Source organism: Schistocerca americana, chromosome 3 (genome assembly GCF_021461395.2).
Source record: "Schistocerca americana isolate TAMUIC-IGC-003095 chromosome 3, iqSchAmer2.1, whole genome shotgun sequence".
NCBI lineage: Eukaryota > Metazoa > Arthropoda > Insecta > Orthoptera > Acrididae > Schistocerca > Schistocerca americana.
In genome coordinates, this window is record NC_060121.1 from 725,210,900 (window position 1) to 725,229,169 (window position 18,270).

At 42.5% G+C, this 18,270-nt stretch overlaps 1 protein-coding gene across 1 annotated transcript in view; it reads right to left on the bottom strand.

The window, feature by feature from the left end:
• Positions 1 to 973: 973 nt before the first annotated feature.
• LOC124606345 (trypsin-1-like) overlaps positions 974 to 18,270 on the bottom strand; it is a gene marked incomplete at its 5' end in the record, with an annotated part of 42,083 nt that continues 24,786 nt past the window's right edge. Inside the window, one exon of the mRNA XM_047138328.1 lies at positions 974 to 1,426. Coding sequence (XP_046994284.1) covers positions 1,058 to 1,426 — 369 coding nt within the window. The remainder of the gene's footprint in view (positions 1,427 to 18,270) is intronic.

Sequence of the window (18,270 nt, forward strand, 5' to 3'; positions counted from 1 at the left end):
TTGCGTTACGAGAACTTTTCAAACCACCCTTGTATTATGGGTTTTAGTACTAAAAGTAATTGTGAAACACAGGCTGCAGTATCTTATAAGGTGCAAGTCGTATGTAAAAACAGCAGCTAACAAATAAATAAAAGATAGCAATCACGATTTAGTTTAACTCTCGAGCTTTCACTATTCTAGCAAATGCAGTGATGTATGTTGGTACTCTCTATACGATGGGTTGTGCTACCACTACATTTAGTTTAATAATATTTATTTCGTTTACGAAGGATTTACTTGTTGGTTAATTTCCATCCTTGTTTCATCTGAACGCTGACTTGTTTTCAAACTGCTTAAAAACTGGTAACATTTTGATACATTGTTCTAATACTTGCACAGGGGTAACAGTGATTGGAACGCTCATTTGCATCCACTTATTCTTCTCTAATGACCAAATAAAATACACACTGTGTGAGAACTGTCATTGTAAATGTGTTCAAATACAACAGGAGTTTGTGCAGCTTTAGGATATAACGCAATTTCCTCCTGTATTTCACAAAATTCTCGAATTTAAAGCACAGCTATATCTTGTTCTTGACATTAGTTCGAAGTTTCTGACGTGCTGTTTGTAATACCGCCACCCGAGTCAAATATCAAGTGATTTTTCGAGCCGCGCTGGAAACCATGTCGAGTTCTGCAATGTATCAGGAAACCTCGAGCCTGTTCGAATGCAGGTATCGTTTGCCCAGTCCTACGTGAACACGGAACCATTTTTCACAGTAATAAATCACTGCCAGTGAATAAAGATGGGATAACTGACAGAAAAAATCTTAGGATTGACTGACTATCGAAATGTAAACCTTTGGATTTTTAGTATGGTGCTTACTTGTAGAGACACACTGGTATTCCCCATTAAGAAAAAAAAGTTTCTAGTTTTTCACACTGAAAAGATAATATTTTTTCTTGGTAGCAGGACAAGAACGTATACACAGACTGACTATACGACCATATATTTTATTCATCATAGTTTAGTTACGAAAACTTCCATTTGACTTTGCTGGTTTTTTCATGTCGTAGTCTAGACGCCAGTTGTCTCCGTGATCCAGTCGCGCACCTGCACGATACTGGTGAAGATGCTGGGGTAGCCGGGCATGGCGCAGCCGTTGCTCCAGGAGGTGATACCCACCTGGACGCCATTGAGCACCGCTGGACCGCCCTTGTCCCTACCGCAGGTGCCTTTCCCGCCGCCAGACCAGCCGGCGCAGAACTGGCGCTCCGTCAGCTTGCCGCTGTAGACGTCTACTTCGCTGCACTCGTCCCAGTTGACCACGTACAGGTCCACCGCCTGCAACACCTCTGCAGGGTAGCCACCATTCCAAAGCGTGCCCCAACCCATCGCCGTCACCAGAGCACCGTCCGGTGGTGCCTCCGTCGACAGAGTAATTGGCTGCGATCACAGATGAAAATCACAACATTTTCATTTGACGTTTTGCTATTGAACTCACGTATTCAGAATGTAAACGAAAGCAACGTACAAGTCAGCACTCTTCATTGTTAATAACAGACTTTCGTCACACTGACCAAGAAGGCAAAACAATACGTTGGGCCGTACAGTGTGGCCGAGCGGTTCTAGGCGCTTCAGTCTGGAACCGCGCGACCCCTACGGTCGCAGGTTCGAATCCTGCCTCGTGCATGGATGTGTGTGATGTTCTTAGGTTAGTTAGATTTAAGTAGCTCTAAGTTCTAGGGGACTGATGACCTCATATGTTAAGTCCCATAGTGCTCAGAGCCATTCGAACCATTTGAACAAGACGTTGGTGGGCAACGACTTGTTTTCTAACTGCTTAAAAGCTGGTAACATTTTAACATGTTGTTCTAATACTTGCACAGCGGTTATTCGATCCCATCCGTTCAGTTTTCAGTATAATTCCATCATCTTCAAACATCCTACCTAGATTTAGCGTAAAGGGTTGGGAACTGTAGGGTCCTCATAAATGTCTCAAGAATGCACTACATGTCAGAGGCTCCTACACAGGTAGCTGACGCTACGGTCGCAGGTTCGAATCCTGCCTCGGGCATGGATGTTTGTGATGTCCTTAGGTTAGTTAGGTTTAACTAGTTCTAAGTTCTAGGGGACTAATGACCTCAGCAGTTGAGTCCCATAGTGCTCAGAGCCATTTGAACCATTTTGAACAGGTAGCTGAGTGTGTATTACACACAAGGGTTTTTAGATTAATCTACATAATGATAGCTATGGATTCCCTGAAGTACAAGGGCTACTTTTTTTCAAGATCCAATCGGTCACGAAATTAAATCTCGCAGTGAAAATCCAATGAATCTTTGCGCAGATGCGTTGCACAGTGTCTCTAGTACGCCCATCGATCGCGTCACGTCGCACGTGTCAGTTCTGGGTGCGCAGTGAGCACGTAAACATGCGCAGAAGAACAGGGTATCCCGCCAAGAGCGAAGTGAGTGCTCTCATTCGACTTCTTCGTGTTGAGGAGTGATATGCAGCCGAATGTCATCGACGAATGAGTAATGTGTACGTCAAAACTTTCATGAGTGACAGCGATGTGCGGCAGTGGTGCAGGAACTTCGAAGTAAGACGTACAGACGTTCACGATGCAGGCAGTCAGGGAAGGAAGACAGTGTCAACTGAAGATATCGTTCGCTAGTGGATCAGGCTATTCGAGAAAACGGTCGGTTCACAATTTCTGTGTTGAGTGATTCGTTTCCCGAAATTTCTAGGTCATATCTATACAATCGTGAGTGGGAGAATTCAGTTCAGCAACTTCTGAGTGAGGTGGGTTCCCAAGATCCTGTATGACCACCAGAAAACACAGCGAATGGGCACCGCTGAACGTTTCTCTAGCGCTACCACGATGAAGCAGAAGAGTTTTTCAACAAAACTGTCAGAGGGGACGAGACATGAGCCCATTTCAAAAATGAAGAAACAAAAGAGCAATCCAAACAGCGGGTGCATTCACATTCCCAGAGTAAATCAAAGAAGTGCAAGCGAATATCCTCCGTCATAAAGTGTATGTTTACTGTGTACTGGGACCAAAATGGGCTTTTGTTCGTGGAATTCATGCAACGTGGCACGACCATCACCGCAGCCTCAAACACTGTGACTCTTCAACGTCTACGCCGGGCAATTGAGAACAAGTGAAGAGGAATGTTGTCATCAAGCATTGTCTTTCGTCACGACAATGCTTTGTTGCACACTGCTGCTGCAACTAAGACGCTCCTGCAGCGTTTTTGATGAGAAGTGTTCGATCACCCGCCATACAGTACCATACCATACCATACCTCCCAAAGCCGTCTGATGAAGTGTGCTGGAGGATGCCTCTGGTACCACTATCTCGTCCCTGCTTTCCTGTTTGATTCACGACGAACCATACACCAATGTAGAGAATTGACTGAAAGCACTGTACACGTGTATGATGAGGGCTTTGAAAAGATGGTACCACACTAATACAAAAATCCGCCCCCCCCAGTAGCTGAGTGGTCAGCGCGACAGAATGTCAATCCTAAGCGCCCGGGTTCGATTCCCAGCCGGGTCGGAGATATTCCCCACTCAGGGACTGGGTGTTGTGTTGTCCTAATCATCATCATTTCATCCCCATCGACGCGCAAGTTTCCGAAGTGGTGTCAAAACGAAAGACTTGCACCCGGCGAATGGTCTACCCGACGGGAGGCCCAAGTCACACGACGTTTACATTTATTTACTAATACAAATGTCTAAGTCGCAGAAGCGACTTTGTGTAGAAGTTGCTGCAGTGTGTAGCTAAATGTTGTAAACAAAACATTTTTCATTTTCAATGTAGTTTCCATTTTGCGACCGATCGGCACCTGAAAAAAAAAATGGTAGCCCTCGTACTCATATTAATGTAGGATCCCATGAAATGCCCCTCTACATATGTGATGATCAAAATCCTAGTGATCAACTGCCAAAGAATTCACAACAACGTATCACAGTTTGAAGACGTCCTAAAAACCAGTGGAGTTCATATAACACTGGGTACAGATAGTTGCTAAAACCCGAAATTAACCGCAGTGAGATTTTTGAGGGGAATACGCACATATATCGAAATGATAGGTTAATGGGAAAAGGAGGCAGTTTATTCGTCGCTGCTGAGTCCGCCGGTATATAGCCACATACACAGAGGGCCCATGGCAAGGTGAAACTTCAGAGTGGTGCCACATAGATAAGTTCCGATGCTGTGGAGGGCGCTAAAAGTGCGGACTACATCATGCTTCCACCTGGCGTCATGAAAATAGTTCGCAAATGAACATTCATTCGCCAAACGCGGGTTTAAGGGGATGCACAGCTGCATTCATCAATCAAAGTTGGAGTCACTGTCTCCAGTCTCTCACGCTGCCTCAGTATACGCCGGATGTCACAGTACATGTGTATGAACAGAGAGTGCAAGGACTTACGTAATATTGTCACCGCCAGCAAAGCCAGACTGCACTTACTACTAGTTAAGTGAGTCCATCGTTGCTCTGATTCAGGAACAGAACAGTGTCCGTAGATAGAACTGTGTAACCACTTTACCACGCATTATCATCATCATAATACTGTATTTGGAGTCACGAATGACGGCTGTCGAGTTTAGGCTTGTTCTGCGCACCTACGTCACACATTCTCCGATAGCTAATGAGCGTTCAGTTGTGTTCTGAGGGCTCTGCTGTGAACGTCGTAGTCAGTGCGAGCATTAAACGTGATAGTACCGAGTTGCGTGGTAAATTTGAATACCATTTGTTGCGAGTTGTTATCGCTGATGATCGTGCTAAGCGAGAAATTGTACATAAACAAACGAGAGAATGAAACAGGAAAGCAGGGATGAGATAGTGGTACCAGCAACAACGTATGACAATTTGAAGACTTCCTAAAAACCAGTGGAGCTGGTAATCCCCGACCGTGCCTTGACTTGCGCGAACCGTCATAGTTAGTGAACCGGACTTTGAAGATATGTAACATATATAATCTCTAATGAAACACTGTTAATTGTATTTCTGCCAACATTATTCTGTTGTGGTTCCACTATATCAGCTTTTCGCTGGGACGAAGCTAATTAACTGCTCAGTGTTTACCAAACCACCTCAGTAACAGCAAATAATATCTGTGGTAGGGTGTTCTCTTCCTGCCACGTTCATGTTGGATACCAAGCTTCTTTGGTGTACACAACAATCGCAGTAGACAGGAAACTCTCTACCGTGACAGAAATTGATGGTCCATGTTAGACAAAGTCTCAGTATCAAGAGTGAGCTTAAATTTGTAACTGGGTCCTTCCACGGCCCACCAGACTCCCCCCACATATGTAGCCGCAAACTTTCGAGAAAACCTCAGCTCGCTGGTAGGTATTTTCCTCAAATACACTATTATTACTGGAGGAGACTTCTTATGGGACTTAACTGCTAAGGTCATCAGTCCCTAAGTTTACACACTACTTAACCTAAATTATCCTAAGGACAAACACACACACCCATGCCTGAGGGAGGACTCGAACCTCCGCCAGGACCAGCCGCAGAGTCCATGGCTGCAGCGATCTAACAAGTGATTGGCATAAGTACAGTTTTGTAAGCAGCGGGCATGGCAATACATCTTGCAAAGCAATATTGACATATTACTCTGAAAACATCAAGAACAGTTCGGGAGGCCACTCATGACTACTATATTAGATCTAATGGTAACAAATACACCTGGCAAAAGACGATGAACGCTTCATACTCGATGATAAAGTGCACACTATAGCGTAGCGTCGTATGCGAGAAGATTTGACTAGTCAGCAACTCTGTGTGAAACAAGAGGTTTAAAATTGGTTTAACAGTAAAATATGGGTTGCAGATGAGTGAAATTGTAATCTACTGCTTATATGTGTAATTTACTGATATTGTGAACGTAGAAAAGATGTAAACTGGAACTGTGAGTTAAACATGATGTTAATATAATGTATAGAAACAGTAACCTATATTCTAGATACAGAAAAGATGTAACCTGAAATTGTAATATATTGGCTATAGATGTTTTATGATAATACAACTAGGAACTTCCATAACATATTGACCAACAATTCAGTGTTTTTCTTGTGATCTACACCTACCAGGAGAGATCGAGTGCCTGTCTGAATTATTCTAGCTACTTTATGCATTTACACTGTTGCCTAGATTATGTTAGGAATAGCTTTCGTGGAATGGTTTACTATTCTGGGCGGCCAGACGATAGTTTGAACCCCATTGTCTTAACATTTGCACCACATAGCTTGGAGGGATACGCAAGACAGACTGTTGCTAGGCATCACAGACCTTGCAGGGATCCTAAGGGTGGACAGAGGGGCTTTTAACTACCAATGTAGCAAGTCCTCCTCAGTGTGAAAAAGTTCACTTGACTCCCGCAAAAGTTATTGTGACCTGTTTAAACTTTAATATGAACTCTTTAAATGAAATTTCCGCTATTTGACTGTCAAGTGTTCATTCATTTTACACAGTCATGATTTCGGCTTTATAGCTATTCTCAAGTGCATGTTGAAATGGTAAATTATACGTCACCTGTCCATGAGATGTCATCGCCGAAGAAACGCAGGATACGTGAACACATTGAAGATACATAATATGGCTGACAGTGTGCTCAGTGAAAAACCATTGACACACAGTGTGACATATTTAACAGCCAATATGTTCCTGTGACCCGCATTCCTCACTTCTGTTCCTCAACTGTTTCGAGTTGATGAACAGCAGTAATGGACGTTCTAGGGAAGTGGAAACATGTTTCACCTTTAGGAATTCACATATCTCGTAGCTCAATGTGTGCCTGGTTATGGTTCCGACAGAACAACATGTAACAGAGACGAGATACTGGCAGAAGTAAAGCTGTGAGGACGGGGCGTGAGTCGTGCTTGGGTAGCTCAGTTGGCAGAGCACTTGCTCGCGAAAAGCAAACGTCCCGAGTTCGAGTCTCGGTCCGGCACACAGTCGTAATCCGCCAGGAAGTTTGAACATGTAACAGAATTAATGATAATTAACTGAAACCTTCAGCTGCCGACAAGTGTTGTTGACATACCTTGAAGGGGACAGCTAAAAATGTGTGCCCCGACCGGGACTCGAACCCGGGTTCTCCTGCTTACATGGCAGACGCTCTATCCATCCTTTTTTTTAATATCATTTTGTTCGTTTTAGTTCGTTGCATCTGCTTGGGGTGGATGTCGCAAGACATCTGTTTCAGTTCGTCGTTGATCCATTAACTCAGTTTTTTTTGTTACAGAGGATCCATCTGAGCCACCGAGGGCACAGAGGAATAGCGCGACTGTAGGGACTTATCCCTTGCACGCTTCCCGTGAGGCCCACATTCCCAACTGTCCACAATCTACATACATAATGTTCCTAACAGATACTTTGCCCATCCATGTATGCAGGAGATCCCGGGTTCGAGTCCCGGTCGGGGGGCACATTTTCAGCTGTCCCCATCAAGGTATGTCAACAACACCTGTCGGCAGCTCAGGGTTTCAATTAATTATCATTTATTCTAGAGAAGCTGCACGATCATGAATGGTATCTGTTCTTTGGAGAACAGTTACTATCTTCATATGTAACAGAATTATTTCATTCACACTTAAAAAGAATCTGTCATCAAGAACGATACCGATAAACAAAGTAAAATTTCAATATACGCTACCTGACATAAATAAATAAATGAAATAAAATAAATTAAAAAATGAAGCATCCAGAAAGGAAGGAGGAAACGAAATGAAACTTAACTGGTTGAGGGGGTAAAGAGAATATGTATTGATATTTCACTGATTACAGAACCGAGTCACATTTACAAACAACTAATCAGTGTGACGTTGCAGACCCTCTGGACTGGATGCTGTCAGAAAAGTCGTTGTATCCTCTCCTGAGGCACCCTGGCTCACCCTATTGTAACTGGTCTTTATTTTCTAGATACTGGCACGGGGATTGCGTTGACTTCTTATCTGGTTCCATACATGTTTCATCAGGGACAGATCTGGAGATCTTAGTGGCCACGGGAGTATCTCAAAATCACGCAGACAGTTCATAGAAACACATTCTAATTGGGGCAAGCATTGTCCTGTTGAAAAATAGCCCCCACACTACTGTCACATGAGGACACAGGATGTCAGTGATGTGCCACTGTGCCGCCAGAGTTCACTCATGCACTACCATCCACGACCTGATGTCGTGCCCAATGGCCCCTCATACCGTGACGCCAGGAATAACACCCCTGTGCATCTCCAAAACATTGGAAGAATTAGACATCTCTCTAGGTTCCGCTGTACTCGCCAACGACGGTCATCCATAGCAATGCAGAGCTGCGATTCATCGCTGAAGACAATGCGACGCCATCATCAGTCTGTGCCTCACTGTCACGACACCACTCCAAAGGCAGCATTTGGGTTGTGATTTTAACAGAAGTCTGCACATAGTCCTGTAATCCCTACACTCGCTGCTGCTAGCCTCCGACCAATGGTGCGGGATGACAGAGCACGTTGCTTGGTGCCCATTACTTGTTCTCGAGTGGCAGGTGCAGCATGAGGAGGTTACAGTGTGCTTGGTACGTAATAAGGGGGTTCCTCCCTTACGGTGGTCAGACATAGTCGATAGGAACCATGATAACAAGTATGCCTGTCCTCACGTCCCCACACAGAAAGCTGTGTACTGGCAAGACGGGTGTTTCTCTAGTAGCTGCGGCGCACCTTTTACGTCACATGTGCTATGTCTTTAACTGGTCCACACCTTCCACACCCATCACTTGACAAATTATGTGATGTGTAACACTCGATGATGGAGCAATAGTCTACAAAACTAGTCGTGCTACTAAAATATCATTTGCAAACTGAAGCATATAGTTCACTCCTATCAATACGATGCTCAGTTGCGGTTGTTCTTCGGATTAGCCTTTATGTACCTTGTATTTCCGTTATACAAGGTGAGGCAGCTAAGTCATAACACCCCTTGTATCTCCCCAACCGTAATAGATACAGAGATGCCGTTTGGACAGTGAATTACAGGGACAGGGGCTACTTGAATACATCACATTTCTTGTTTTTGCTATTTTTTATTAAGAGATATAAGACCATTTTTGCGTAACATGATGGGCTTAAAAAGACGGTTTCAAATATGTGTATATCATAATATTTAGGCGAATAGTTCTCGTATCGTGTTCGTCTGTAATGCATATATGCAGTTTCTTCACGTGTTTAAGCCAAGTATTACGCACATTTATGCGATCGGGAATGCTCAGTAGCAGCCAGGCTACATGATTTAACAATTAAGCGTCAGCAAGAGCATTAGTGATGAAATCATAGGAGGCAATGTTGTGCAACCTTACTAGGGACAGGATCCGACTATTCGGGAGTAGGATCTTACAATCTGAGACAGTGTTCCGAGACAAACTTCCGTCACAATGTCCGCAAACGTGACGTCAGATTCGCCTATCTGAACGGCCATTGGCTGAAGGTTTGTATATATATATATATATATATATATATATATATATATATATATATATATATATATATATATATGTGTGTGTGTGTGTGTGTGTGTGTGTGTGTATGTGTGTGTATGTGTGTGTGTGTGTGTGTGTAGGAAACGAGAGAAGTGTCATCATTGTCTGAGAGAGAAAGGTGGGGTCGTCTCTCTTGTCCTTCGGGAAGACAGGGCGAGTCAGTTGCGAGGAGCCACTTAAAACGCACGGTCGAGTAACCGGGGTGACTCTAAAAGAACGGTCGCAAGTTCATATTTCAGATATTAAACAAGACATAAAATGAAGTTATTAGTTATAAGAACGCTACGTGTCGTGGGCAGTGTCTATCATTATGTAAAGTCAAAAAACGGTGTTAATGTGTGTAAAGGGCCGAATAACGGCGTAGTCCAGAGCCGCCATATTGCAAATGCTGATTCTGTGACGTGTGTGACAAAGCAATATCTGTATTAAAACAAGTATAGTACAAACGTTGTTGACAATTAACAACTGGCGTCCCTAAACACTCCACTTCAGCAGGATCACCACCTAAATTGAACCTGGCGACTGAGCGCTACCACTGTGCTACGAAGGACTAACCGAAGCAGCAAGACACCAGGTTAGTGACACCGCCTAGAGAAGTACTTCCTTCTCGCTACAATTCCAATGAGGGTGTTGTACGTCCTTCGAAGTGGCGTTGTCCAAAGCGACCTTTCCTGTTGTGTAGAGTACATGGTAAACGTTGCGAGTCCGTCCTTACACAAACACGCCCAGTTACCCGACAATAGTAATACATACTGCGATTTTTTGCGCAAAAATTAACCGATGACGTCGCGCAAATATTATTCAGTTATTTTACAACTGTGATACCAAAATAGAAGACAACATACAGTATTAAAATACTACAAAATGTTAACACATTTTAAGTAACAGAAATACAAATATATATGAGGAGGTCCTTATTGGTCGCAATTATTTCGTACGTATTTGTTTTTTATTTGAAAATATTTACTATTGATCACAATACGAAGCAAATACACACAGAGATGCAAAATACATACCGTACACGACACAAAACCTTACTGAAGCATGTGCTCAAAATGCTTCCCCTCTGCTGCAATGCACATTTGTAGTCGCCGTTCGAATGATCTGCGAACGGTTGTGAGGGTATCACGTGAGATATCAGCGCAGGTTTCGATGATACGTTGCTTCATATCGTCTGGCGTAGTTGGTATTTGAGCATACACTTTATATTCGATTGCTCCCCACAGAAAAAAAAATAAAGAGGGATCAAATCAGGAGACCGAGCCGGCCACTTCACTTCAGCACGTCGTCCTATCCAACAATCCGGGAACTTTTCATTTAACAGCTCTGTAGCCACACGGGAAGAGTGAGCAGGACAGCCATCACGTTGGAACCACATGCACTGACGCGTAGTTAGTGCTACCTCTTCCAGTAAAATGGGCAGAACGTTTCGCAGGAACTGTGCATAGTTATTGCCATTTAGTATACCCGGAATGACGTACGGGCCCGCAATGACATTTCCGAAGATGCCGCACCACACATTAACACTCCACGGTTCCTGATGCTGTACCTGGCGACCAGTAATGCATATTATGCAAATGTACATTATCGTGGTTGGTGAAAGTCGCTTCATCAGTAAAAAGCACCGGTTGAAAAAATATTGGATCATCTTGTAGGCGCTGCAGAGCATACCGGCAGAATGCCTGGCGCCGTTCGAAATCCACAATGGGGAGTGCTTGACGTAATGAGAGGTGAAACGGGTGAAATCTTTGCCGTGCAATATGCGTAGAACACTTCTCTGACATATACCACATTCCGAGGTGATACGTCGGGACGAAACAGTAGAGTCGTTATGCGCCAACGCTAGAATGCTCTTCCATGTACCTCTCCAGTTGCAGTTTTCTGCCTTGTCCTCTGAATGGCGTTCCATGATCCCGATTCAAGATGCTATTCTTCTTGACTTCCGGAAGGCGTTCGATACAGTTCCGCACTGTCGCCTGATAAACAAAGTAAGAGCCTACGGAATATCAGACCAGCTGTGTGGCTGGATTGAAGAGTTTTTAGCAAACAGAACACAGCATGTTGTTATCAATGGAGAGACGTCTACAGACGTTAAAGTAACCTCTGGCGTGCCACAGGGGAGTGTTATGGGACCATTGCTTTTCACAATATATATAAATGACTTAGTAGATAGTGTCGGAAGTTCCATGCGGCTTTTCGCGGATGATGCTGAAGTATACAGAGAAGTTGCTGCATTAGAAAATTGTAGCGAAATACAGGAAGATCTGCAGCGGATAGGCACTTGGTGCAGGGAGTGGCAACTGACCCTTAACATAGACAAATGTAATGTATTGCGAATACATAGAAAGAAGGATCCTTTATTGTATGATTATATGATAGCGGAACAAACACTGGTAGCAGTTACTTCTGTAAAATATCTGGGAGTATGCGTACGGAACGATTTGAAGTGGAATGATCATATAAAACTAATTGTTGGTAAGGCGGGTACCAGGTTGAGATTCATTGGGAGAGTGCTTAGAAAATGTAGTCCATCAACAAAGGAGGTGGCTTACAAAACACTCGTTCGACCTATACTTGAGTATTGCTCATCAGTGTGGGATCCGTACCAGGTCGGGTTGACGGAGGAGATAGAGAAGATCCAAAGAAGAGCGGCGCGTTTCGTCACTGGGTTATTTGGTAACCGTGATAGCGTTACGGAGATGTTTAATAAACTCAAGTGGCAGACTCTGCAAGAGAGGCGCTCTGCATCGCGGTGTAGCTTGCTCGCCAGGTTTCGAGAGGGTGCGTTTCTGGATGAGGTATCGAATATATTGCTTCCCCCTACTTATACTTCCCGAGGAGATCACGAATGTAAAGTTAGAGAGATTAGAGCGCGCACGGAGGCTTTCAGACAGTCGTTCTCCCGCGAACCATACGCGACTGGAACAGGAAAGGGAGGTAATGACAGTGGCACGTAAAGTGCCCTCCGCCACACACCGTTGGGTGGCTTGCGGAGTATCAATGTAGATGTAGATGTAGATGTAGACGTAGATGTTTCTTGCAAATACGTGCAAGCGGCTGGCGCGCAGGACGTTCACGATCAGGGTACAGCTTTCCATATCGCTTTATTGCTCTAACAGCATTTCTTCTGCTTTCACCATACACTAGAAGCATATCTAACTTTTCTTCATTGGTGTACATGTCTGCTCCAAGAAACTGTGACGGAAATGCGATGTCTCATTACCCCAGCAGCACATTTATACCCTTTCTCTCCAGCTATCTCGTGCGTCACCTTGCGGCGTTATCGAGAAGCAGGAAAACAACGCCTTCCCTGTTAATTTCCGCAAAGGTCAACAGGAAAGATCGTATTGGACAACGCCGCTGCGAAGGACGAATAGGATACAGGAACATATCCATGTCTCAAAAACTATTCGCCTAAATATTATGATATACTCATATTTGAAACCGTCTTTTTAAGCCCATCATGTTATGCTAAAATTTAACATAGGGTTCCATTTAAAAAAAAAAACAACAACAACAAAGATGGCCTCATATCTCTGCAATAAAAAAAGCACAAACATGAAATGCGATGTATTCAGGTAGCCCTTGTCCCTGCAATTCACTGTCCAAACGGCATCTTTGTATCTATTACGGTTGGGGAGATACAAGGGGTGTTATGGCTTAGCTGCCTCACCCTGTATAATGTTGATAGGCTTGTTCCTGAATTAAGCTTTTACTAGAATGAGATGATTGAAATGTAGCAAAACAGGTACTGAATACGAACACACAATGATAAGGCATCCATATTACTGCTTGTCAGTCATTATAAATGAAATATAATTTTTGCACTATTTGCCCTGTGAGCAAACCACACCATATCCGACAATAAGCCATCTCCCTTGCTTACTTTGCACTGCGTTTTTTCTGTTCAGTTTTGTAAGTCGTTTGCAGCAAGATTTGGCAACTTAACACATTCATTGCCTTCAGTAAACATTTACCTCACCTAAAGCAGTGCAACTTCCGATGGTTCTAAATCATGACGATCCACGACCCAAAAATAAGTAACTAGAATGCTGGTGGGAGAAATTTACTTCGCGTTTATTCACCATGTGAAGAGAATGCTCGCAGGGAAAGGTTGAATTAGACTGGCTAGATTTGATTATGACTTATATTTTTGAAATAAGCGACAGAATCAACAAAAATAAAGAAAGATGGCTTTCGCACCAGAAGATATAATAAGAAGGAGAAACATCAAATAAATGTTATTTTATCGATGCTGGATCTTGTAAACTCCTTGGCCATTTATGATAGTGAATGAGGCACAAGCCACAAGTACTTTTTAATTATTTTATTTTAGTGCCATAGCTAGTTTCGGGCTACCATGCCAGTCTTCAGAGGCTAATATTTTCAGTTACATAAATGTTTTCATCATGTTTGCTGCTCCTACACTGCACAAGAATATCTGAATATTTACTGCCACTTTATAAGTTGTTTCATTAATAAAAACAGTCAAATGTGGTTGCATTGATTTAGGTATAATGCGAAATATTTGTACACGCTTACGTAAGTTCCAATGGATGGCGATCTGTTTTGTTGTGGTCCATGTGGTTTTCGACGTCGATGTTAGGCTATTTTCCTATGTTAAAAATATGGTCCGGATTGTTGTTACTCTGATTGATTATAACATTTAAATAGCATTTACAGTCAAATGTTCTCACAAAATATCTGTTAGTTTTATGTAATTAAAGCTTAAAAATCATTAAATATCAAGATCTGGTCACGTGATCGAAAACGCTCTGTTATTGGCTGATACTCTGGTGACGTCACTGACTAGGAATAACATGCGTTACAGAAGCACTAGCCGCAGTTACGAGGTTATTACGTACTTTTTCTGCAAACAGGTTAGCTATTTAGTGATGTAAAATGCAATTACGACTTTTAAATAACAATGGAAAGGAATTTTGTGAACACCGATGGTGGAAGCCTTGTGAAAGTTGATGCGTTTATGCACCAACCATTTAGAGCAGCGATATGTGCAACGACGGACATTCTGCAACATCATTAAGCTCGCTCAGAACAAAGGTTCAAATGGCTCTGAGCACTATGGGACTTAACTTCTGAGGTCATCAGTCCCCTAGAACTTAGAACCACTTAAACCTAACTAACCTAAGGACATCACACACATACATACCCGAGGCAGGATTCGAACCTGCGACCGCAGCGGTCGCGCGGTTCCAGACTGTAGCGCCCAGAACCGCTTGGCCACTCCGGCCGGCGTGAACTAAGGAATTGTAGAACTTTTGCAAATGTGTCCGTACATTATAACTAGATTGTCGATTATCAGTTATGAGCTACGACCCAAAGCACAATAACATTACTCTTGGTTAAACGTACTGGCAAAAATAAGTACCAATTTCCTCTGTAGAAGAAACTCGGGAGAAAACTTTTATCTAACAAACGTTCCGCGGCCCACAATGCTGTATAACGCATCCGACTGCGAAGAAAGAGGTCAGGTGTTCCATTCGGGGAAGGATCATTTTTTTTTTTACTCGAAATACGAAAATAGCGTTAACAAGAACTGATTGTAGCAGTTGTTTCGATTGTGGGATGTAGTATATATAGTTTCACATTAGTCTTAGTCCGGGAAATGGTAACGGAGGATATACGCATTTACTTTGCGAACAAACAGTTCACTTTTTTGAAAAGCGTTGCTAGTAGTGAAGGTATCAGCATACGGCCACAGTACAACGAAGTGTAGGACGATGACGTTATACGGAGAGATATAAAGTGCGTACAACCTGCAGGTGATACAAACGTAAGGGCTGTGATGTATGTGAGTGTAAACTAACGTTGACGTCTAAAACAGACTTACTTCATCTTTATGTGACATGATGAAACTGCAAAAGTTTAAACAATAAGGATCCTAGCTGGACAGTACGAAGACAAAAACGTTGTTCCTCATAAAGTATAAAGTGTTGGTCACATTAACTACAAAATATCTTCTTGAACGTAGAGTATGTGAACAGCGATTTCAAATGTGAGCGCATGTAAACGGCAAGGAAAACACAATTATATTTCGTTTCTGATCGGTGTGGTGAAGTTTTGTGATTGTTCAAAAAATGGCTCTGAGCACTATGGGACTCAACTGCTGTGGTCATCAGTCCCCTAGAACTTAGAACTACTTAAACCTAACTAACCTAAGGACATCACACACATCCATGCCCGAGGCAGGATTCGAACCTGCCACCGTAGCAGTCGCACGGTTCCGGACTGCGCGCCTAGAACCGCGAGACCACCGCGGCCGGCTTTTGTGATTGTGATTTGGTTCTCATATGAGGGGACTGTCGAGTCGTTTTACAAATAAGTTAACATATTCTTTCGTGTTAGATTCGAACCAGCGTTCTATGGACATCGACTCGTAAAATTCTACGATGTACCGCTCTAACAACAGAGCTACTGCACAATTTAAGTGTAGTTGGCTACAACGACAATTTTTACTAGGAGTTTAATTTTGTCGAATGACGCTATTCTACTTTGTAACAGTGGGAGAGCGTATCTCAAAGGTTAGTTAATGTTAACTTCACAGTGCAACACATTTTTAATTAATTTAGTGAATTTGTGCGTCGACGTGGTGGTAATTTGCCGGTAGAGTGCAACCACATTTTATGCTTCTTTTCATTCTCTGGAACACTCAAAAACAACTTTTCAGGAGTTTTTATAGATGTATTTGCACAGTATGGTATTACACAGCATTTGTAACCCATTTTCCGAAACGTTAATACCAAAACAAGATATACGCGTGAATTAACGTAAGACAGTAGAAGCAGTGAGCTAACAAGTGACGTCACAGGCATCACATGACTCGAATGGAGCGTTTCAGTGAGCTTTCAAATTATCTGAATTTCGTTGCCGTTTTTATAGAAAAATACTGAAACTCAAGAGAAAAGAAAGCTTGTTAGGGGAATAAAATGATATAATTAATTATTTAAGACAATTTGCAGAAAACGGTCAAATACCCTATTACAGGCAGCACACATATTGCAAATAGATTACTGTGGCACACTTAATAATATTCTTAATGTCAGTTTTCAGCATCAACATGTGTTATACACTTGATGTTGTTGTTTACAATGTGAACATCATTATTAAGCAAAGATACAAAGACATCATTCATTTCCTATTGATGACGCAAGTAAACAAGGCAAAGATGATGTTTGAGATCTACAATATGCAACAGGTTAATAATAGAAAATGTACGCACTCTAAGATTAGAGTAACAAAAAAAGATGACGTACCAAAAACAGTTTGTCCTATGGTCTTTTAATAATAAGTTTACTTTTAGAATGCAAATGTCATTCTGTTATTAATTTGCACATCCCACACACCACCTTTCCACTGTTTATATCCTTGGTCAGTAGGAAATCTTTCTATCTTCGCTTAATGATAATCTTTACATTTCAAACAAAAACATAAAATCTATAGCACGTGTCTGACACTCAACACTGGCATTAAGAATATTACGAAGTGCACTACAGTAATTTATTTACGGTATGTGAGCTGTTTGCAATTCAACAACACGTACATCAACATGGAAAACCATATGGACCACAACAAAACAAATCGCCATCTACGGGGACGTACGTAAGTGGGTACAATTATTTCACATTACGTATAAATAAATGTAAGCACATTAGCGTGTTTTAATTAATGAAACAACCTATAAAGCTACACTAAGTATTCAAATGTCCTTGTGCAGTGTAGGAGCAGACGACATGCTACTGATCAAAACATCTATGTAAATGAAAGTAACCGGCCAGTGTGGCCAAGCGGTTCTAGGCGCTTCAGTCTGGAACCGCGCGACCGCTACGGTCGCAGGTTCGGATCCTGCCTCGGGCATGGATGTGTGTGATGTCCTTAGGTTAGTTAGGTTTAACTAGTTCTAAGTTCTAGGGGACTGATGACTTCAGATGTTAAGTCCCATAGTGCTCAGAGCCATTTGAACCATTTTTTTGAAATGAAAATATTAGTCATCTTTCGATGGGCATGGTAGACCGAAACTGGTTATGGCACTAAAATAAAACATGTTAAAAGTATTTGTGACTGATTGCGTTGTTCACCAACATCAGATAAAGTTTTATCGTAGAGACCCAATAATAAAGTAGACAGCAAATGACCAAGGAAACCTTTATAACAACTTCCTCTGTGGACAGAACAGGAGGATCACCTAATCTTTCAAAGAAAAAGAAGAAAGATGCTAATCTAATTTAAACCCAAGGAAAGACCACCCAATTATTTGGTCCATAGCAAACATCCTCAGCATTGGCCACAGCATTTCGTCTCGATTCTAAATCTACATTTACATGTACATGACTACTCTGCAATTCACAATTAAGTGACTGGCAGAGGGTTTATAGAACCATCTTTAAGCAACTTCTCTACCGTTCCACTCTCGGGAACAGCGCTCGGGGAAAACGAATACTAAAAGCTCCCCATGCGAGCTCTGATTTCTCTTATTTTGTTATCATGACCATTTCATTCTACGTAGATGGTCGCAAAAATGTATTTTCACGTTCTGAGGGAAAAGTTGATGATTACAATTACATGAGATGGTCTTGCCGCAGCGAAAAATGACAGCCACCCGAATTCGTGTGTAATATCCTAGCACTCTCTACCATGTTTCGCGATAATACAAAATGATCTGCCAGTCTTTAAACGTTTTCGATGTCCGTCAATCCTATCTGATGCGAATCCCGCACCGCAGAGCAGTACTCCAGAAGAGACAA